We start from the raw sequence: 22,639 nt of genomic DNA, 5'->3' as shown, positions 1-22,639 counted from the left end.
TTTATGTGGCATTGTTCCTCCTGCTGTTGTGGAGTGGATGGACACAGTCTGTTTTCTGAGTTTTAAGCTACCTGCTGGGCCACCTGGGTCTGCGGTACTGGGTGCCTGGTCCAAGTGGTCCAGCTTTGGGGAGTGACTGAACCTCTCCAAGCCTGCTCATAGGACCTAGGATACAACTGATACCTCTTAAAGTCATGGACACAGACCAGGGTGAGGACTGGGGGATTCAAGTTAGAGGGCCATGAAATGTTCCTTGGGGGATATGAAAGGATCTGAGCCTCAGGGAAAGAGACAGGAGAAGGTAAGCAGTGGTCTGAACCTGGGTCTTCTGTGACAACTGCACAGAGGGTGGGGAGACTTGCCTGGCTCCCTGAGCTCCTAACCCTGGGCCAGAGCTCTGACCAGGGCATTGCCCTTACCTGGCGATGACAAAGAGGACACAGCTGACACCCAGGTAGGCGAGAAGCACATACATCCAGATGTCTGGGGACAGGGGGTTGAGGAAGGAGAAGACACTAGGGTTGGTGCCATTGGGCTTGCGATAGAGGATGCTCACGCCGAGGGTCATGAAGGGCTTGGAGAAATCGATGGCCTTCTCACGGACGTGGGTGATGGTCAGGGGGGCCACAGCCAGATCTGCCTTCTGCAGTGAGAGAGACATAGACAGACTGTGAGCAAAGCCTAAGACTAGCAGGGGACAGAACATCCCTTCTTGAAAGGAGGAGAGATGAGGGAGTGAAGTGGAGTTTGTTGCCTGAACCCTGGAACTGTTTACTAATTCTTCTGGGCCAGGCAATGCCCAGGGTGCTGGGAGATAATGGTGAATTAGACTTAACCCCTGTTATCCAAGAGCTGATGGCCTTGAGGAAGAGGACAGTGGTATCAACATGTGGAGAATGGAACACTATTACAGCTATAACCCATGTGGTCCATTCTCAAAACGGTGCCTTGTCAAATATAGTTCAGCAATCTACAAACATTTAAAAATAGCTTGTGTTCTTTCTTTGTGACTTTCAAATGTCAGGAAGAGGACACAATCCACAGCACCCCTTATTTATATCCGTTTTCCTTTCCTATCTACTTCTCGCATGCTTTACCCCATTTTGGATATTCTATATATCCTCAAAGCCCCCGAAACCTGTTGGGCAAAAATAAAACTCTATTTGGTGGGAAAGGGCAGGAGGAGAAATGAAACAGACAAATTTTGAGCCCTCTTTAGTAGCAGAGGGGCAGGAAGAGGACAGAGCAGAGGAGGCAGGGAAGGGGTTGGAGAAAGCTAGGGATGTTCACATGCCAATAGAGCTCACCCCATCACACTTCTAACGAGGGGAGTAATTAAAGTTTCATATCTCTAGTCTGAGCTTTTTCTGATTAAAAATCTGCAATCTCTCCTTCCCACCTTTGCAGGCTTGCCCCACTGCTGTCCTCCAGCACAAGGTCCCGCTTAACTGCTTCTTGTTTACCACATTCCCTTCTTGACCTCTGTGTTTTATACACACTGTGCCTGTTGAGAATGCCTCTCCCTGCTGTCTAACTTTCACCGCCTTAAATATTCCTTTGCACATGCATCCTCTTCCAAGAAGTCCTCCCTGATAGCGTCCAATTCTAAACGCCCGTGAAGCTCCTCCTGTCCTGTGGTAAGGCCCTAACCTGTGCAGTTGAAATGGCAGTATGTGCAGGCATGTGTCCTTTTTGTCATATCTGCCTTCTTACCTGTAAGTTCCTAAGCATAGTTGGGACTGTGGCTGATTCACTGCTCTGTTTTTCTACCACCAAGCCCCATCTCAGCCTATGCAGTGTTTGTTGATTAATAATGTTTCCCTCTCAGAGGCTCTCCCTTGGGCTCCTGTGGATATCTACCAGAATGTGAACAAAATAATCAATTCCCTTCCTCAGATGGGGCAGAACAGAAAGGGAGACTGAGTCCTAAAGATCAGCACTAAAGACCCTTTTGCTAAGGGCGGCAACAGCTGCCTCTGAGAACCCCCTTCCAAACAACAGTCCCTAGGCAGTCACCCTCTGACTTTGCCTAGCTGAATTAGTTGATTAATTAAACAGTTAATTAATTATTTTGTGAGATCCACTAGGCACTAGGGATACACAGCGGAGCCAAACAGACGTGGTTTCTGCCTTTATGGGGCTTATAGTCTAGTAGGGAAAATGGACGTTAATCACATTCTTTTCTAAGTGGTAGCTGTTAACACACCTCTGACTCCACCAATCCTAGAATAGAAACCAGCAACCAAGTTGAAATGAGACTTCAAGGCAAGGAGGATTGCTATGGGTAGAACCCCAGCTCCGAAATGACTCTGTTGGTGCCCCAGGCTGGGGGATGTTGGCAAACACATAACCCTGGTGTTGCTCATCCCAATGTTTCTCCTTCTAACACCAGCCCCAATGGCTGATTATTGACATTAGGAGCCCAAGGCTTTAATGAAACTTAGGACTACTTGGGAACATCAAGGAAGGGGAGCCTATTAGAAAGGCTGTTTCATACTGGGATCTTTCTTTGGTAAATTCCTAAACGTGTGTGTTGGAACTTGTCTAGCTTTGAAGGCAAGGGAGAAGAAATGGGCAGCTGCTGCTACCTCGGCTCCCTGGAGTACTCTCATCTCGGGGTGTGTTCAAAGGAAAGCAACAAAAGGAGAGAGAACTGTCAGGGAAGGTGCCCAGTGACTAGTGTGTATTTGGTCAAGACCTACTGTGGAACAGTCGGGGTAGAGAGGCGAGCCAGAGACCCAGCTCTGCTCTCATGCAGCTTCCAGGCAAGGGAATCCCTATTGGAGACTGGATAAGATTCCAAGTGGAGTGGGAACTTCAGTGGGACATTCTGGAGGATCTCTTTAAGCCCTGAAGTTCTAGGATCCCGTATAATGTTGGCATGTCATGATTCTAGAACTTGGCTTCCCCTAGCCCTGGCCTTTCAAAGCACATCACTTTGGGAGGTTCTGTTCTGACTCCAAAGTCATCATCACTGCTCAGAATGCATTTGGAACTGGTCTCTGGGAATGGCTTCTGGGGCTTGGAATGGATTCTTGGGAAGAATCTCAAAGTCAGCGGTGGCAAATCTTCCTTTGGCTTTTGATAGCAGGTTGGATGAGAATGTTAGTAACTCGAGGATCAAGGTGTTTGTGGCCAATGCTTATCTCAACTAGGAGTATTCCCGGGCTAGCCAGAAAGCCAACCACAGGCCCTCTTTCTTTCCCCAGATGGTCTCAGAATCTTCAGAATCTTCAGGATCTCCCCACCAGCCTTTCTGCTCTCTGGTTTTAATGGTGTTAGAAAGCAGGGGTGTCTGGGCATTCTGTGCCTACAGCAGCAAGACAGCTGGTCAACCTGACTTTCTTTATGAGAAGTTTTGATGTGTGTTCTCCCTTGGGCTTCAGCAAGGCTGGAGTTCTCCACTTGGTTTAGGCAGGAAATACTACATTTCACCATTGGTTACGATTTCTTTGAAAAAGGCATTATTTTGTCCAACTTCCCTTGAAAGAGCCGAACAGATGTCAAGCCTTTGCTGTTTCAGCTCATTACTCAGAATGAAAGGCCCAATCTTGGCAGGCTCTTCCTACTTGTGCAAGTTTTCTTTGAGGATGATTCATAAAATCATAGGCTGTCAGAGCTGGACAAGAGACCTTCAGCGCATCTATTCCAACCTGTATTATTTATGGAGGGAAACTGAGGCTCACAGATGGTCCAAAGACTTTGCTGTCAATAATCATGTCCTTGAACAAAACAAACCTCTGACTCCTCCGACATATTCATTGGTCTTATGGGTGGTTTGTTAGCTCCATCTGCCTCACCAAAGACCTTCCACACCTTTTTCTATAAACCTCTGGACCAGACAGGATAGCACTTCCAGGACTCCATCACCACAAGCAGCTTTCTATTTACAAAGAAGCTGTCCTACTCTCCTCCAAGCTTACATGGGGTTGATTGGCACCACTTGCTTTACCACGTCTCCACAACCAAAACTGAAGGAAAGAATGCTTAACTAGCTACAGCTCCATGTTTTTGCCCTTAGTATCCAGGCCCCTTGGCTGCTGGTCAGACACTAGCCTCATACCTGAGAGTGAAACCTGGAAAGCCTCAGCTTGCTACCTGTGTCTGGTGTCCCTGTTGGCACCTGCCTACTTTAATTCCTAAGTATGATCTCAACCAGATTCCCCATCTATGTGCTCTGCCTCTTGATTGGGGTTCCCCTGGGCATCAGCTTGCTGACTGTGACCTGTCACAGTTTATATATACCCTCTGTGGAAAGAACTACTATCTTTTGTGGATACTTCTGGTAGCTCAGCTGGTCAAGAATCCGCCTGCAAAGCAGGAGACCCCGGTTTGAATCCTAGGTCAGGAAGATCCGCTGGAGAAGGGATAGGTTACCCACTCCAGTATTCTTGGGTTCCCCTAGGGGCTCAGTTGGTAAAGAATTGCCTATAATGTGGGAGACCTGGGCTCAATCCCTGGGTTGGAAAGATCCCCTAGAGGAGGGGATGGCTACCCACTCCAGTATTCTGGCCTGGAGAATCCCATGGACTTTATAGTCCCTGGGGTCGCAAAGAGTTGGACATGGCTGAGCAAATGTTACTTTCACTTATATACCAAGCACTGCTATGTGTATTATATATATTACCTTATGTGACCCTCCAGCAGTCCCATGATGCAGTAAACAGGATCACCACATCCCAGGTAAGGGTAATGTGATTCAATTAGGCTAGGAGATTTGGTCAAGTTTGTGGGTGGTCAGTGACATTGGTGATACAGAAATGAGCAGAGCTGCCTTCCAAGCTGGTGAGTGGCTGAGCCAGTGCATGGACCCGTTGACCATGACCTCAAACTCAAATGTTTTATCACTCTACCATACCAGCCATATTCAATGAGTTGAATTGTGCATCCTCTTCCAAATATGTTCAAGTCCTAACTCTTGGTACCTATGAATGTGACATTACCTGGAAATAGGCTCCTCCTCCCCTCGCCTACTCCCCACTAAAACAGTATCTCATTGTTGCCACTATGATTAAATAATCTTGGAGAAATTCCTGGGTAGAGTAACTGGGACTTTGCTAAGGAAAGACTCACTTTCTTTGTCTTCAGTGGGATTGTTCACTTCCCCAAAGAGCTGTTTCTCTCTGGCTCCTGCCGAGTGCCCCTAAATCCACTGGTGGGCAAAACAGCCTCTCCTGAGTGTGCAGCCTTGTGAAGTCTCCTGGCACAAGGCTGTTTTTTTATTCAGACTCTCTGCATTACAGTAGTTCCCTCATATGTCCCCCAGCAACACACCCCACGTGGTTTAAAATCCCCCTAGTACTACTGCCAAATTATCAGAAGAGCCAAAATAAAACAATGTTAATAATACCAAATGGCAATGAGGATGCAGAGCAACTAGATCCCTCATAGGTGGTTGGTGGGGATGTATAATGGTGAAGCCACTGAAGTTACTGGTTACTATAAAAGGACAGAACTCAGGAACAGCTAGATGGAGGAGATACATAGGGCAAGTTATACAGGAGTGGGTGTGGTGCTTCCATGCTTTCTCTCTTTCACTGGGCGTCCCATCCTCCTCACATCTTCACATGTTCACCAACTCAGAAGCTCTGTAAATTAGGCTCTTGTGGAAGTCACCAAGTTAAAATGAAGTCATACTGGATTAGGGTGAGCTCTAAATCCAATGACTGATGTTCTTATAAAAGAGGAGAGGATACACAGATACACATGGAGGAGACCATGTGATAATGGAGGTAGAGACTGGAGCGATGTAGCTTTGAGCCAAGGATGCCAAGGATTGCCAGCCACACCAGATGCTAGGCGAGTCAATGAACAAATGCTCCCTCCAAAGGGACCAACTCTGCAGACACCTTGATTTCTGATTTCTTGCCTCCAGAACTGAGAGAGAATAAACTTCTGCTGTTTTAAGTCTCCAGGTTTGTGACAGGCCAAGAACACTCATACACATATTACTTAGATTCTGGGGAGGACGCATGCAACTCCCTGTACCACCTGCTGCCAGCCCCGCCCCTGCACCAGACCCATTCTGGTAGGCAAGTTTTAGGGCTGGGCCCACCCTGCCCTTCCTGAGCCCACGTTGCATTCCCAGAGACCTGAACTTGACTCTGGCTCCTGGCCATGACTGCCTGGGCCTCCCCAGAATACACTTTGCAACATCTAGTCATGCTTGGGAAGCCTGTGGCTGCAGGAACACGCTGATTTGCCCCTACTTTCCACCAGGTCCTTGTACTTCTACTTCCAAAGCCACCGAAGAAAACAAGGCTCACTCTTGCCACACAGGCAGGGCTTGAAGCCGGGGCTCTGTTTGCTGGCTCTCTGCCCACATCTCTAGTGTGTGGGATCCAAGGAATTCACCTTACATTCTTTTCCCAAAGTGTTATTTCTCCAAATAGGATCTTTTCTGATTCCCAGTGCTGCTTAGTATATGTTAAGACTTTTCCCTCTGCCCTCCAGAAAATTCTTATTATGGGTTCATGAAGCCATTCACAATCTAGGTGGTGCTGTCCAACAGAACTTTCTGCGATGATGGAAATGCTTTGTATCTTCACTGTCCAGTATGGTAGCCACTGTCCACAAGTAGAATTTGAAATGTGGCTTGTGTAACCAAGGAACTGAATTTATACTTTGATTTCATTCATTTTAAAATAAGTAGTTTAAATTAATGTAACCAGTTGATTTTAATTAAAGTTCAGATTTAAATAACCCCATGTGGCTGGTGGCTCCTGTATTAGAAAGTGCAGTCCCAGTCCTGCCTGCCTCTACGGTCTCACCTCCCATCTTGTTGCCCCTGGTTCTCTTCCCACTGGCTTCTTTCAGACCCTCCAGTCCATGCTCACCTCAGGACCTTTGCACAATACTCTTCTCTACCTGGAACTTCTTCCTCCCTGAACCTTTGTCTAGCTAATATTTGCTTCTCCTTCAGATCTCAGCTCAAACATGACTTCCACAGACAAAATCCTCAGATGAAATCAAGCCTCCCCAGTGATGACTCTCACAGCACCAGGTACTGCTCTCTTAGCACTGATCACAGTTGTGATTTCAGAGGTTTTGAGTGATTTCCTCTCTACTGGCCCATAAGCTCCTGAGAGCTGGCCTGAGTCAGTGTCTTTTCACTATGGTATGCCCTCCACCTAACACAGTGTCCAGCTCATAGCAGGCCTCCAAGTAGAGACTTAGGGACTGAATGAATGGGATGTTGCTGATTTAGAAGAGAAAATCGGCAAGCATGCTCTCAGAGCCAGCTGGTTGGGCACCTTACAGTTTCTAAGAGCAAGTCACAGACAGTGTCTGCTGATGAACCCCAGACTCTGAGCTGAAGAAAACACAGAGCCCCCTGAAAATCCCTAGACATTAACCTGACAGCCAGCAACCTCAATAACCCACACATCTGAACAGAGGGGAAAGGAGTGCTGGTAAATTCATGAATGTTAGCGGATGGGTCAGCTGCCAACACCTGTGATTCACACTCCAGCTTCCTGAGCTGACGGCAGCCTCATGGCTTGACAGTGCAGAATGATGCTGTGTTTCTCCCTGGCCTGGGAGAGGAGCTGATTCCTGAGTTCCAGCAGGCACCATGCTGCACCTCTGTCTTCAGGAAGCATGAGCAGGTCCTCCTGCTTCGTAGCCACAGGGACCCTGGGGACGGATGAGCTACGGCTCTGCCTCCTATCTCTAGTGGTTCTCTTTCCCCATCCCACAGGGCCCTAAAGGTGGTGTCCGCCCAGACAGGCCCCGCCCAGTCAAGCCCAAGGACCTGGGGACAGGGAGGCTACTCCCTCTACAGGCTGTGAGGTCTGAGTTGTACATTCTCGTAGCCCCTGCCCTGGTCCTCACACAGCTGAATGTTGATTTGTAAGTTGCTGCTTAATATCTAGTTCTTCCGCTGGTATATAAGCTCTGGTGGTGGGAGGGGGGGAGGTGGGCAGGGACTGCATTTATTTCACTCTCTGATGCAAATCTAGGATTAGTACCAAGGCAGGCAAAAAGAAGGGGCTCAGTATGGTTTTGATGGAAGACTGAGCATCAAAGTACCCCCAAGAGTTCTGATCAACCCCTACTCCAGCCTGTGGGCTGAGCTCTGGCCTGTTTCCCTGTTCAGCATCCCTTGCTGACCCCTGCCAGTCTGCTGGGTCCTGACTGTCTCTCACCAGCCTCCCTCCAGAGTTTGGACGCTATGCTGCATCCTTGCCCTGATGGCAACCTTTCTGATGACCATCAGTGGTCCCGAGCATTCACTGATAGCCCTCACTTGTCCTCACGGCCCTCTTCAGTCAGGTCCTAGCGACATTTTCAGCTCCATGGCACCTTCAGTGACAGCCCCGGCCTTGCAAACAGGTTGGGTCCAACGCATACAGGACAGAAACAAGGTCTCTGTCCCAGTTAGGAGGAAGATGGGACACAGGAGGGCGATGGTGGTGTGTCTGTGAGACCAGATCTTCCCGGCACATATGCCAGCCTACCTGGAGGCTGGGAGACCCGAGGGCGTAGTCTCAAGGCTGTGGCTGTTACTGCGGGACATCTTCTCAAGTCCATGCCCCTCCTCCCTCTGCCCCTCACGTACCATCTTCTGCTGCATGCCAGTTAGTTAGAAATGACCCAGACCCCCTCCCTGGATCTCTCTGAATGCTGCCAGCCAAGGGCATGGGAAAGGCATTTCCTGAGTTACCCTCACCTCTCACAAGTCTCCAGTACCTTCCTCCAGGCTTTCTTGGGATGGATCATCAGCAGCTTTCCACTGGTTTCTGATTGGCGGGATCTCCCAGCCCGGGCCCCAGCCTGGGAGCCAGGGAAGCTCTTTCACTTACCACACTCCTCTCACAGAACAGTGACATCTATTCACACAGTCATAGATTACTGCCTGTTTCCTCCCCTAGAATGTAAGATCCTGAGGCTCAGGGAAGGGATCCTGACTTTTGTTCACACTGTATCCACGGCACCTAGCATGGGACTTAACTGAATAAATTGAATGAACAAATAAATGAATAACCTGATCAAAGGAGGCATTGGCTGCATTCCCCCTCTGAGGTTTAGGGGGCCTGGTGCACCGCCATTCTTGCGGAAGCAAGAGCACTGAGTCATGAGCAGTGTCCACTGGTGTCCCTCCAGCCAGCCAGCGCCACACTTATCAATCAGCAATGTAGCTACTGATAACCTCAGAAAGCTTGTATATATCTAAAGAGATGGGACAGGTGCTAGAAAATTCCTAAGTGTTGACCGAGGAGTTGTGTACCCATGATTCACACATAGGTCTCCTGAACTGATGGACGCCTGAGAGTGAGACCTGAAGCCTGTGCCTTTCCAGGCCTGGGAGAATGGCCCACTCCTGAATCCCTGCAGGGCTGTCTTTCAGGACGGCTCAGCTGGTGTTCCCCACTTTGTGGCACACTATGGGGGATACACCACACCTCCATTCCCATCTCTAGAATATACTCCCTCCCCTACTCCCTGCATATCTGCAAGGCTGGTGTCTGCCCAGGGTCTGCCCGGGGAACCTTACTGCTCACCCCACAGGACCCCACGAGGGCAGAGACTTCAGCAATCTAGGTGCCCCCATCCAGGTCAGTACCCACATCCAAGCCCTGAATATCTCTCCTTCATTTTTCAAGTTTCAGCTCCAAGAGTCACCTCTGCAGGGAAGTCTGAGTCATTTTTCTGCTTTATACTCCCAAAGTCCCCTATACATATTCCCCCTTGCAGCACTGATCAAAATTTTAATGAAATTTAACTCGGCTGATTCATTGCTTGTTCCTAGAGGGGCAGGAATCACGTTGACCTTGGTTGCTCCTACATTTCCTGTCACTGCCCTGGGTCTGGTGCGTCCTTTGTGCTTGGCTCACCCCTCTCGTGCACCAGGTCAGACCCTCTGGCCACCACCAGCCTCACACAGGCACAAACTGGCAGCATCTCGCCTCCTGTCTACCTGGGCACTTCTTGCACACAGACACCCCCTGCCCCCACAACTTTCTGCTGATGCTCCGGCAGGTCCTGCTGGTTCCCATGCGTGCCCTGCCAAACCCAGAAATGCATGGAAGTCATGAGCCAGTGGACGCACCTGTTCCTCTTCTCCCTTCACCCCAAGAGATGGCTCTGAGACACACTTTGTCAGGCTTTTCTGGGGTGCCGACTTGGATTAGTCTCACTCAGTGGTGACCAGCTCAATATGACATCCTTGTATTGGCCTTCCCTCCCCTCTGCTCCACTTCCCTGCCCTGACTCTCCCGGGCATCACACCCTCGAACTCAGTCAGCAGTGGTATCTAAGCCTCCTCTTCAGGCCCCGCCCTTCAGGAGCCCAGGCCCCTCCCCCAGGAGCCCAGGCCCCGCCCCCAGGAGCCCAGTGCCCCCTCTCCTAGGAGCCCAGGCCACGCCCCCAGGAGCCCAGGCTGAGACAGGGCTCCATACAGCTTTGTGGAAAGAATGAAGGAACAATCCTCAGCAGGAGGGTTAGCTTGTTCCCGTTGCTCCCTGTGACCTCACTTTCTCTTCAACACCCACCTCGCTCCTGCAGCTCTACTGCTACCTTGCTTCTTATCCTCTCTCACACCTGGTTGTCTAGACCCTGACCTCCTGCCAGGCTCTTTCCACATCTTTCCAGGCTGGTCTCTGCTTGCTGAGTCCAGCTGACAGCCCTGGGGTGCATCTCAACAGAACCCAAGTCATTCCTGCCTCCCTCACCTGCTTATCTGGTTGTCCCCAGGTAGATCCTGAGCTTCCTCAGAGTGCCTCAGTCATTGCTCTGGGCAACCTGGATGCCCTGATAAGAGGCTACCTTTTCATCCATCTGCTTCCTTGCCCTCACCTGCTCTGTCTCATTCAGGATTCTTACCTGCCCCAGGCGAGCTCCCAGCATGCCTTGCTTCAAAGTGCACTGGCCAGTCTGAAGGAGGTGGCTTGGCATAGACTTTCCTGGCCACCCAAACAGGAGTCTGGGGGCTCCTTCTAACACCAGTGCATGCCGGCCAGAACCAAGATCTGGTTCCTGCTTCGGAGGCAGGGGACACAGTGCATGATGGGGTCACCACCTTGACACTAGACCCCCTCCCTCGCTCCCCCCACCCCGGCTCGCACACTTTGGATGGGAAGCTCAGTAGTCATGACCCCACAGCCTTGTCTCTGGGGAAGGTGTGCCAGTCCATGTGCTCATTCACACACCCCTCACCCATCAATGCCTGCTCTGCACCCAGCTCCATGCCAGGTGCGGGAAGTGCCAGTATAATCCAAAGGCGCTGTCTGTCCAGAAGAGTAAGGCTGGGACATGGGTCCTTGGAGCTGTGCCACTTCCCTGCTCTGCTCTCCGTCTTATGGGGAATCACATCTGGGCAGTGCTACTTCTTTCACAGGGGAAGGGATGACATCAGGGTTACCCAGGATCACTCCTATCCATCTTGGTCCAAACCCTGTTGGTCCAGCCTCTTCCATGAACCAGGGAAACTGCCTTATGTGCTATAGTGAGATGTAACAATTTCAAGAAAAAAGGATGAACAGCTTCCTGTGGCCAGAGGGCATTCAGGCCTCCCCTTGAGGCCAGGCTCCTGCTCCCTCTCCTTCCCCTACTGTTCAAGGGCCTGGGAGAGCAGCCAGGACAGGACTCCTTGGCCTCTGAGCACAAAGCTTGGGGAGGCCAGGCTAGGGTGGTCACAGAACCCGTGTTGGGACTGACCTGTACCCCTGGGAGATGGCACTCATGCTAACCCATGGATGCAGGTCCATCCTCACCTGCCTCCACCTCCCCACCTGCTGCTTCACACCCTGTACCCACACCTTCCCGCAGCCTCTTTGCTCCTTTGGCTCCATAGCCCACCCTCCCTGCCTCTCCTCCCTCTGCTCTGGCCTTGCAGGAGCGGGCATCCTGTGGAGGCCTCCTTTTCATCCCATTCTCTCACCATTCAGGGTCCTGCCCCCAGTCCTCCTCTCATTTCTCCCCATCAATCCCCTCTCTGAGTGTCCAGCCTGAACCCCAGCCTCTAGGAACCCCAATACCAACATGATGTCAGAACCTCTCCGGGATCCTCTGCTTTCCCAGGAGGCTCTGTCTCTGGGGATGATGCCACTCCCTCCCCAGCCATCCAAGCTAGGATTTCACACCATGTCCTTGATTCCTCCCTGCCCTTCTCCTCCTTCTACCTTCATGGCTCCATCCTGTGCCATCAACTTCTTTCCTTTCTGACCACAATCCTCGGAGGCCACCATGCTCTCCTCCACCCAGGTCCCAGGGATGGTCTCCAGACTGGCTCCATTTTAGCCTGGCAGCACAAGTCCCAATTTGATGTCACCCCCTTGCTCTACATCTTTCAACTGTGCCTTGTAGCTCTTGGGGTTAAAACAAAATGCCTCATTTTAGCAGCCAAGGTCCTTCAAGGCTCATCTCTTGCCCCCTTCTCCAGCAGCAGCCTCTCCACTTGCTTCCAGGCTTTCCACACTTAGAGCTCTGTCTCCATACTCCCCAGCAAGGTCCCAGGCACCTGGTGCCAGAACAGGAGCTCTGGATGGCAGGTGTCGGGAAAGGCCTCCAGTGCAGGAAGCGGGTGATGTCTCATGCGTGCCTCAATTCCCTGTGACTCTGATCAATGTGAGTCGGTTCCCTGAGTCTCCTTTTTAGATTCAGAGGGGCAAGATCCAGATCCGGGGTCATTCTGGCCCACCAGGGTGACCATGGCTGAGGGGCGGACTCCCTCACTATCATGGCCACACATATACATACTTTAGACAGGACATGTGCATACTTTAGACAGGAGGAAATGGTGAGGAGTAAGACAGCCCTGTGCACTGTACAATTACTGAGCACCAGGCCCTTGGCTAAGCATTTTTGTACTGTAGCTCATTAAATCTTCCCACGAACCCTGGGCAGAAGACTTATTTTATTATTCCCACTTCCTAGATGTGGAAATAGAGGCCAGAGAGGTTGAATAGCTTTCCTACTGTCAGCTAAAATGTGCTGGACCCTGAATTTGAACCCATCTCTCTTGGATTCCAAAGACATTAAAACACAAGGGAGTGATTTAAGGCATGGACTCCAGCAGGAGACTTCCAAAGGTGGGGGGGCGGGCGGAGCCGGGAGTGAGAGAGAGCGGGCAGTAGAGGTGGGAATAGTGATGATCTGAGGGACCAGGAGATGGAGGGAGAAACCACTGCTCTGTCCAATCATCTGTTTTGCTCCCATAGTTGGAGACAACTCAGAGGAAGGCCGAGGATGTGAGCAGGAGGGGGACACACCCTTTAGATCCCCCACCTTCCCTCATAATCTTGTCTCCTTTGATGGCCCGTGGCATGGACAGAGACGAGCAGAGAGTATCAGTGAAGGACTTTTTAAGTCCTGCTGGTCAGAGGCTCAACCCAGGGACTCCAAATGGCCCTCAGGGGGCAGATTCTTGCAAAAGTGGGCATTCATCATTTTTACATCTGCGTTCAGATCCCTAATAAGGAAGTAATAATATTGCCAAGCCTTTGCCACGCTTTCTATGAGCTAGTGAGAAGACTAATTATCTGACGACACTAATAAATGGTTATGATGTTATTAAAAATGGCACCAAGCTACGATTAATAGGCTCATCAATTGTAGGGAATTGGGTTTAACAAGGTCCCCTCATGTGCCGTCAGGGCCTATGGTCTTGATGGATACTGGCTGCATGCAGGCCATGAACAAGACCCCCTCTTTCCTCCAGCTGAGGGTCAGCCTCGGAAGCTGCTGGGTTTTCTCGTCTTCCCCCTTGCAAATGGCTCAGTAGAGCTCTTGAACTGCTGGGGATGCTGTGGATGGCAAGAGCGTCACTAGCCGTATTCCCCTCCACATGTGGCCTCCACTGTCCATGGGATCCCGCCCTCCTCCCCAGCCCAGCTCACCTCTGCAAATGACATGCTCAGATCCCACCCAGAGCCCCATGCTCCAGAGCCCCACTCATAAAGCTCAGGGGGGAGCCGATAAATGGAGATGTCTCTGGGGCCTGCTGACTAATTTCCATAATAATTACAGTTATTACTAATAATGCTGACAACACCCCTCCCTCCCGGTTAGACTGAATTCCACAGTCTGGGAGCTGCTTCCCCAGCAGTTGTCACCTCCGCCAACAAGCGGGGAAGAACGCAGGGCAGGCATCGTTATTCTCACTGTTGAGGTAGGAAATGAGCTTAGGGAGAAAAAGAGACTTCCTGAAGCCCCTCTCCCCGCCCCAAAGGAGTAGCAATAATGATAAAAGTAATACAAGCAAGGACTGACACGGTGCTGACTATGAAGTGCGCACGTGTGAACTTAGTCCTCACCACAGCCTATGGGGGAGGGGGGGCCATTATTATCATTCCCACTTTACAGATGAGGAAACTGAGGAACAGAGAGGTTAAGAAACTTGTCCAGAAGCACACGGCTAGTAAGTGGGAGAGTAGGAATCAAGTCCAGACTGGGTTCACTTTCTTGACCATTAGCCTCTCCCACCAGCCTTCCCTGGGGGCCTGATTGTCTAGGACCAAGGAAATGACTCCACCACTGAGGCTCCACTTGAGGCTTCTAGCTCTGAGCTCCAGCCTCCTTCTCTTCCTGGCTCCCCTCTGACAGGGGCAAGAGGGCTGACTGAAGAAGGTCCTGAGGCTAGCTGTCTGCACTTGGAGAGGCAAAGTGACAATAATCCTTCTAGCTGATCTTTTCAGGTTGCAAAGACTGACTGCACGAGCCCTGGGTCCAGTGATCAGATGGCTTCTTTGCAGACGTCAGAGCCCAGGGCTTTCAGAAGCAGAGAGCCTCCAAAAGACTCTCTCAGTCCCAGCTCCACTTCTTACTAGCTGGGAGCCTTCATCTTTCTCTGCCTCAGCCTCCTCATCTGTTAAATGGGTGGTAATAACAGTACCCATCTCATTGGGTTGTTGTAAGGATAAACGAGAGAAGAAATAAGGGGTACAGATCTTGTCCTGGCATTCATTAGCAGGCCCCGGATAGAAAAATGCTTCTGGAAAGCAAAGGCCCTGAGCCGGAGGGCAGGTAATGTTTAGAATGTGCTGGGTGAGCCTGTACCAATGGCTCCTTTGTCTCCATCTCCCCTGCCCCAGGGCTGCTGTCTGCCAGGATGCCCCATCCTGATGTGCATAGAGGACTTGACCAAGCCTCCCGGACAGCCCTGTCCATGGCACTCCCACTTACATGGTCGATGAGCTCCTTGATCATGCCGTTCCACTGGCCTTTGTCGTCCTGTGCCCCATATTTCCCGTCCTCCACCAGCCGGATCTCGTAGGAGAAGCCCAGGATGTGGGCCAGTTCCTTAAGCAGGTCGATGCAGTAGCCCTCAAACCGGTCATTCCCAAACAGGGTCCTGTCAGACTTCCGGAACATGACAAAGGGCTCCTCCTGTGGGGACAGATAGGACAGGGGCTGATGGAGGCTGAGTGGGTGGGACAGGGCCTCCTAGGGTCAGAGAGCCTGGACCCAGGCCTCTGCAAGGGTGTTCTAAGCCATCTTTGGGGGTGGCTCAGAAGAATGGCCCACTGAGTCAGGAGAGGGAAAGCCAAGTTAGTGCCTCACAGATGGCCACCTACTGACATGCATGCAGAACTTAGTAGGTCCTTATGGATTTGATTGTCCCAGTGTTCACAGAGCTAGAAGCTAGTGGAACTGGAATTTGAACTCAAGACTGTGATTCTGAATCTCACTTTCTCTCTGTTGCAGCATCAACACAGGCTGATGGTTCTCAAAGTGTGGTCCCCAGACCAGCAGCATCTCCTGGGAACTTGTCAGAATTGCACATTCTCAGGCCCCATCCAGAAATAATGAACCAGAAACCCCTAGGTGGGGCCTGGAAATGTGTGCTTTGAGAAGCCCTCCAGAGGATTCTGATGTCTGCTCAAGTGTGAGCACACTGCTCCAGAAGGCCTTCATCAAGTTTCTTCCGACTGCTCCCCCAAGAAAGGAAGTGAAAGTGTTAGTCACTCAGTCATGTCCGACTGACTCATTGCAACCCCATGGACTGTAGCCCGCCAGGCTCCTCTGTCCATGGGATTCTCCAGGCAAGAATACTGGAGCAGGTTGCCATTCCCTTCTCCAGGGGATCTTCCCCACCTAGCGATTGAACCCAGGACTCCTGCATCGCAGGCAGATTCTTTACCATCTAAGCCACCAGGGGAAGCCTGTCCCATCTCCCCCAGCACCTGCATAAAAAGACTAGACCTACCTGCTCCCTGATACCTTTCTCTCTTTCCAAGGGTCTAGTCCCCAGCATTAGGATCTGCTGGTGATTCCTGACAACTATGACAGTTTGCATTTACACGTGGACGGGCCAGGCACCAGGAAGTCAGCAGATGAAGCGGTGCCTGTGGAGGGCCCAGTGGAGAGCCCAGCAGAGCAGTGGGGTTCAGTGGAAGTAGCTGGTATCACCTTGTTAGTCTTAATTTCAACCTTCTGGGATAGATACTAATAACCCCATCCTATAGATGCAGAGAGTAAATTGGTGAAGACAAGGTGCCTTGTGAGAGGTCACTCAGCTGCCATAGAGAGAGGATCTGGCCTCAGGTTGGTATGATCCCGGACTGGGAGCTCTTAACCACCTCACTGTGCCAGAGGCCCTGAGTCACATGGTGCCTCTCCCTAGTGGGCAGGGGGGTCCTCAGGAGGTGGCTTGTGTTCTACAGTACACCTGGCAGCTGTCCCATGTCAGGTTCCCCCCCTCCAAGGTGATGGGGAGCCACTAATGGGCTCTCAAAGGGCCCACCTCTGTCTGATTTCTCACTTAGAAATACACACTGACAAACCCTGTAAAGAATAATTAGGGATGTGCTGTGCTTAGTTGCTCAGAAACGTCTGACTCTTTGCGACCCCATGGACTATAGCCTGCCAGGCTGCTCTGTCCCTGGAGATTCTCCAGGCAAGAGTGGGTTGCCATGCCCTCCTCCAGGGATCTTCCCAACCCAGGGATTGAACCCAGGTCTCCTGCATTGCAGGAGGATTCTTTACTGTCTGAGCCACTAGGGAAGCCCAAGAATACTGAAATAGGTAGCCGATCCCTTCTCCAGGGGAACTTTCCAACCTAGGAATCGAACTCACCAGCTGAGCTACCCAGGAAGCCCAGTAACTAGGAACAGAGACAGGAAAATGGTGAAAAAAGCTGTTGACCTTGTCTAGCATGAGATACACAGAGGAACTGCAATGTATGGGCTGAACTCAGCAAACTAATCACTTATTGAGTTCCTACTATGCATCAGGCACTGACAAACATTTTCATAAGCTGTTTGATTGAAGCTTGTAAGGCAGGTGACATTATCCCTATTTGATAGATGAGCAAACTGAGGCTCGGAGAAGGTCAGTAAGTTGCCCAAGGTCACACAGGAGTTGAACTATAATCAGATGGAGTTCAGGTTCAGTCCTTCCTGCTTGTAGCTCCTTGGCCTTTCTGGACCTTAACCCTCCCCTCAGCCACCTCTGCATCCTCATCTGTCCGAATGCCTCAAGCCTTCAGCTGATGGGTGACAATCATTAGTTGACAGAACACACTTGTTCTGGGAAGCTCATGTCCTTGGACCCACAAGAAGAGCACATACCTCATTTGGAGGCACCTCCCTGGTGGCTCAGATGGTAAAGAATCCGCCTGCAGTATGGGAGACTTAAGTTTGATCCCAGGGGTGGGAAGATCCCCTGGAGGAGGGTATGGCAACCCACTTCAGTATTCTTGCCTGGAGAATCCCCATGGACAGTGGAGCCTGGTGGTCTACAGTCCGTGGAGTTGCAAAAGAGTTGGACACGGATGAGCGACTAAGCACATCATTCTCTCAAGTGGTGATGAGACAATGGGGCCATTCCTTTGCCACTGTGAACGCCTGGAACTGGCTGAGCCTGAAGGACCTTCATCAGGGGTCCTCAGGTGCAGAAACCCACCAGCAGCCTCTTGCCAGGCTCCCACTCCAGAAGAAGGGCTGATTGTCTGGCCCTGTTTCCCCAGCAACACTAGTTCTCAAAATCCCGTCCCACCCCATGACTGATTCACTCTAGAGTTTCAACAGCCCTTTGGGATGCTGCAGAGAAAGGGCAAGGGAGTGTCTGTACCCCTAAGGGGTTCTGAGAAAACCACTTTGCAGTCTAGCTGGGTGGAAATCTGGGTCCTTTGACTAGACTCCATGCTAAGTCTCAGTGCCCCCCATCCCTGCCTCCAACCAAGTAGTCAGCTACAAGGTTGGAGAAAACAGTCTAGGAGGTGCCGGGGAAGGGGCTGGGACTGCCTGGACAGAAGGGGACTTAGGCTAGAGTGGACCCTGCTGCCTGGAACCCCAGCATGGGGCCTGGTGAGAGGGCCAGCGTGGAGATTTCAATCCTGTCTCAACTGTAGGTCAGATGCTCTTGCGCAGTGAACACCCTGCACCGCTGCACTAGCTGGCCCTGCTGTTAGCTCAGGAACGAATTAAAGAGAAGGCAACCCCTCTGCCAGGAGAATCACCAACCACACGTAGACTCCTAAGTGAAATCGACTGCGGGGAGCGAGCTCCGCCTCTGGCAAAGGTCATGAGGAAGGAGGCTTGGCATACGCAAAGGCGGGATCAAGCCTCAGGAGTCTCCCTGGAAATTCTCGAGCATATACCCCCAAAACCAGAGTCTGCCTACTTTCTGCTTTGTGCTTTCACCTACACCTCTGACTTTACGGGGGGCTGTCCCCCACTACCTCTCTGAAAAAAGTTAGCTTACAGCTCCAGTTAATAATTCCTGGGTGTGACAGTGTTTAACCTACAAACTCCTTTGGAAATCCTCTAGCCTGCCTGAATAGGTTTTTCCGGGCACATGTGATTGTTCAGAACCTCCCAACTGTGAGAGGCAGGAGATGTTCTAAACTGTCTAAACACAGATTCTTTTGAGTAGTTAAAAGATTGATTAGAAATTGTATTGGTGAAGGGATTTTCACTTGTTGGGCCAATGTTTGCTGCTAAGTTTCCATATCCCTTACCTGCTGTGTCCCTGGCAGTGTATTGATTAATATAATTGGTGTAAGTAGTAGCTTTAATGTTTGTAACCTGGGACCCTTGAGTTAATTCTTTTTCTTGTTGTAGCCCACCACACCTTTGCTCTGTAGGAATGCAACTTTATCTAATGCTTTTGGAGGGTGGCTCCTGACCAATCACCTTTAGAGAAAAATAAGTTTTCTGAAGAAAAGGTCTTAAAATGTTAACAGGCCTCCGGGCCAGAAGATGATGCAAATCACCTAACTTTTGCATATGCTAAGTTTGCAGGAAGAAAGCTGGCTTGCTGCCTGACTCTACCCCTTCCCCCATTATCCTCTGTGCATAACTTAAGGTATAAAAACTACTTTGAAAAATAAAGTGTGGGCCTTGTTCACCAAAACTTGGTCTCACCATGTCGTTCTTTCTCTTACCTTCTGGCTGAATTATTCAGCCTCTTTTCTGCATTAAAGTTCCTCACTGAGCTATCCTTACTTCAGCCTCTTTTCTCCACTGAATTTCCTCACTGAGCTATCCTTATTTCAGCCTCTTTTCTTCACTGAATTTTACTGAGCTATCCTCATTCTATTACTCTTTATATCCTTAATTAACGTTTAATTAAGCAATTGTCTCCTGATCTTCGCCTACGCCGTCTCTCCTTCGAATACCCTAGATCAGCCGGGGCTGGTCCCCGGCAATCGACCTCCTTCTGTAAAATGGGAATAATAACAGAACCTACCTTACAGAATTGTTGGGAGGATTACATGGGTTAATCTGTGAAAAGCACTTAGTGCCTGGCAAATATAAACTGCAATATTATTATTATTATGAATATCATAATTGTCTTTCTGTGCACTGCGTGGCCTGTTACTGCAGCGACCTTTCCAGCCTCGAGACCATGCCCAAAGCCACCAAAGGTTAAAAATCATAGCTAGCAGCGGAAAACTATTTCCGGAAAGGTCCCTGAGATGGCTCACTTCCTGACCCTATCTCCCAGCCCCTCCCTGGCCCTATCCTCTAAAATTAGCACTTCATTTGTGAAGCCACCAAGCCCCAGAATCTATACATCTCCATATAAATACGCTGCCTTCGGAGCAGCTGTAAAATGCCATTAATTTCTGGAAGTGCTTTGCGGATGGCATACATATTTAACAGCCAAAGCCCAGAGCATTAAAATGGTGCTCGCCTTAGTAATGTCTCCAGACCTGCAACATTTCCTAGGGGGTAATTCTGAACTCCGCCAACTACTTATTCATGGACTATTTCACAATTTATTACTGGAAATGTCCAGACAGCCAATTCACAAGCTCTCTCGGCTGCTAATCGATTGCTCAGTGAAGGTGCCCTCAATTTCATAACTTCACGCTCTCCTATTGCTCTGGGAGAACAGCAGTAAGAACAGGGGTAATATTTCTCTGCAACAAGTCACAGGAAACAAGGGGCCTGAAAAATAACCTTTTCTGACTTTTCATCGCTAGGGCTCTCAGTTTCTTAGTCGAGCTTCACCATCATGAGAGCCAGGCCCGGTGCTAAGATTCTCCCAGTGATGGGACCTGTGGAGTTGGAAGAGAGGGGGTCTTGGCGGGCGGGGAGCCAAGGGTTAGCTACCTAAGAGCTGCGTTCCCAAGTCCTCCTGGCTTAGGCCATCTCAACACACATCTGCACGCGCATGCGCTCTGTACAACACAATGCCACGGGCATGAAGACACCACTTTCTCGGATGCTCTGCCCTGCTCAGAGACAGAGGTCAAGGACCCTGGCCCTCAGGCCTTGGCTTCTGTCAGTTAGAACCAGGGCAGAGCATTAGGAGTCCGGCTGGTCTTCCCAGCAGGTGGGGCCCAGAAAAATCCCCAGCCTGGCCCGGAATGGTTCTCCCAGCCCCTATTCTGGTCTCCATAGCTTCCCCTCTCCTGTGCCGGAAGCACAGGTCCGGCCTGCCTGGCAGTTGAGTCTAAATAGTCACAATGCACACACGGCACAAACACATCCATCGGTTTGTATCCAGACACCCCTGTGTATAGCCAACCCCACACCCGCACAGGTATCCGCACGCATGCCGACACAGCTGCTCACTTCAGTGGCCGGAAGAACCCTGAACCTTCCAAAGCAGGGCCCCCAGGAGAGAGCTGAGTGTGTTTTCTCGGTGTGTGAGCTGAGGTTTGGGCAGATGAATTTTTCATAAGCTCATGGAAGAGGGAAACCTGAGCAGAAGCTGGGGCCTGGCGAGGAGAGGGCGGGGAGGGCAGGCTTCCAGCCTCTTGCTGCTGCTGCTTCAGCCCCAAGAAGGGGAAAGCCTGTGGCTATGTTGAGCCAGAGAGGGCGGGGTCCAGGCTCTGTCCATCTGTTTCCAGGGTAGTGAGCCCTTAGCACCTAACCCTGGGATTCGGGATGGGAGAAAAAAGATGGAGCTTGGGGGCAGCCCCTACATCTCCCTGTGTTTTTTGCCACATCCAGATTTTAGGGACCAGAAGAGGAGGAGAGACCCCCTCATCGTGGGTGCAGGTCCAGCCCTGTTCTCTGGGGCAAAGCTGGTGGATGTTCCTTTACTCAGGCTTGGTACCGGCCTGTCACTCAAAGCACCGTTGCCCTGACAACACACTTCCAGACAGGCAGGGGCCAGTGCTCTCTGCGGGAGGTGCTGGCCCTGCTTTGAGGCTGCCAAGCTTGGGGTTGGGGTTTTTCCCAGAGCAGCTGGGCTGGGCCAGCCTGGGCCACTCCACACAACTGGTAGTGTTGTCCTCCAAAGCCCAGGCTGAGAGCATCACATCCCCACCCACCCCACCCCGGGGGCTCTGGGACATGCAGACCATGCTGAGACTTTCAGGGGACCCCGAGGACATTTTCAGCTGGACACAGAGAGTTTCTTGGAGACCAGTTAAAGGCTGTGTGTCACATCCTCTGTCCCCGTCCTGCCTCCAGGAAAGACTGGGCTTCTCTCAGGGAAGAAGCAGACCCAATTCCCCATGATCTCTGGGCAGTGGGGCTGGAGAGAACTGGATCATGGCTCACTCCCAGGCCATGCGAATATCTGACACTGCATAATGTGGTTAAGATGGTGGGATATCTACTTCAAGTGGATCAGCAGCCAAGTCTGGGGTCAAGGCAAAGGAGTTTGAGGGAGGGGATTATCACAATGTCAGTGCTAGGGGCTCAGACCTCCTCCGGGGCAGGGGATGAGGTGGTGGTTGGGATGCGAAGTTTTATGTATCAGTAGGAGATGAGAGCCTAGAGAGTGGCTCACACCCTAGGGCTTTCAGGGACCAGTCAGGAATTGCCTGTATAAGAAGCAGCCAAGAGTAAGCAAGAGGGAGTGGTGGGGTCTGCAGTGAGCCAGGCCTCAAAGGCATTTAAACCCCAGGTCTACATATATGATGCACCCTGTGCTAGACAGAGATAACCTCTGTGACCACGGTCAGGGGTCAATCTTCAGGGACGTTCAGGGCCCTGCTTGTGGACAGAAGCAGAGGTTTTCTCCAGAACACTCACTGTGCTTACTGTATTAAACCTGAGCTTACTGGGGACTGGATTTGTAATCAATAGTACCAACAGCAGCCATTACTTGACAGCATCCACTCTGTACCATTTCTTTATTTTTCTTTATTTTTTTAAGATTTTTTTTTGATGTGCACCATTTTTTAAAGTCTTCACTGAATTTTGTTATAATATTGTTTCTGTTTCCTGTTTTGGTTTTTTGGCCACGAGTTATGGAGAAGGCAATGGCACCCCACTCCAGTACTCTTGCATGG

General features: G+C 50.8%; 1 protein-coding gene across 1 annotated transcript in view; it reads right to left on the bottom strand.

Moving 5' to 3' along the window:
• The window catches only part of GRIK3 (glutamate ionotropic receptor kainate type subunit 3), a 252,701-nt gene that overhangs the window by 33,413 nt on the left and 196,649 nt on the right, over positions 1-22,639 (bottom strand). The window contains exons 10-11 of the mRNA XM_005893256.3: positions 15,124-15,327; positions 420-643 (exon numbers count right to left, since the gene is read on the bottom strand). Of these exons, the coding sequence (XP_005893318.1) occupies positions 420-643; positions 15,124-15,327 (428 nt within the window). The remainder of the gene's footprint in view (positions 1-419; positions 644-15,123; positions 15,328-22,639) is intronic.

This window comes from Bos mutus, chromosome 3 (assembly GCF_027580195.1).
Source record: "Bos mutus isolate GX-2022 chromosome 3, NWIPB_WYAK_1.1, whole genome shotgun sequence".
NCBI lineage: Eukaryota > Metazoa > Chordata > Mammalia > Artiodactyla > Bovidae > Bos > Bos mutus.
This window is presented reverse-complemented; position numbering and strand designations above follow the sequence as displayed.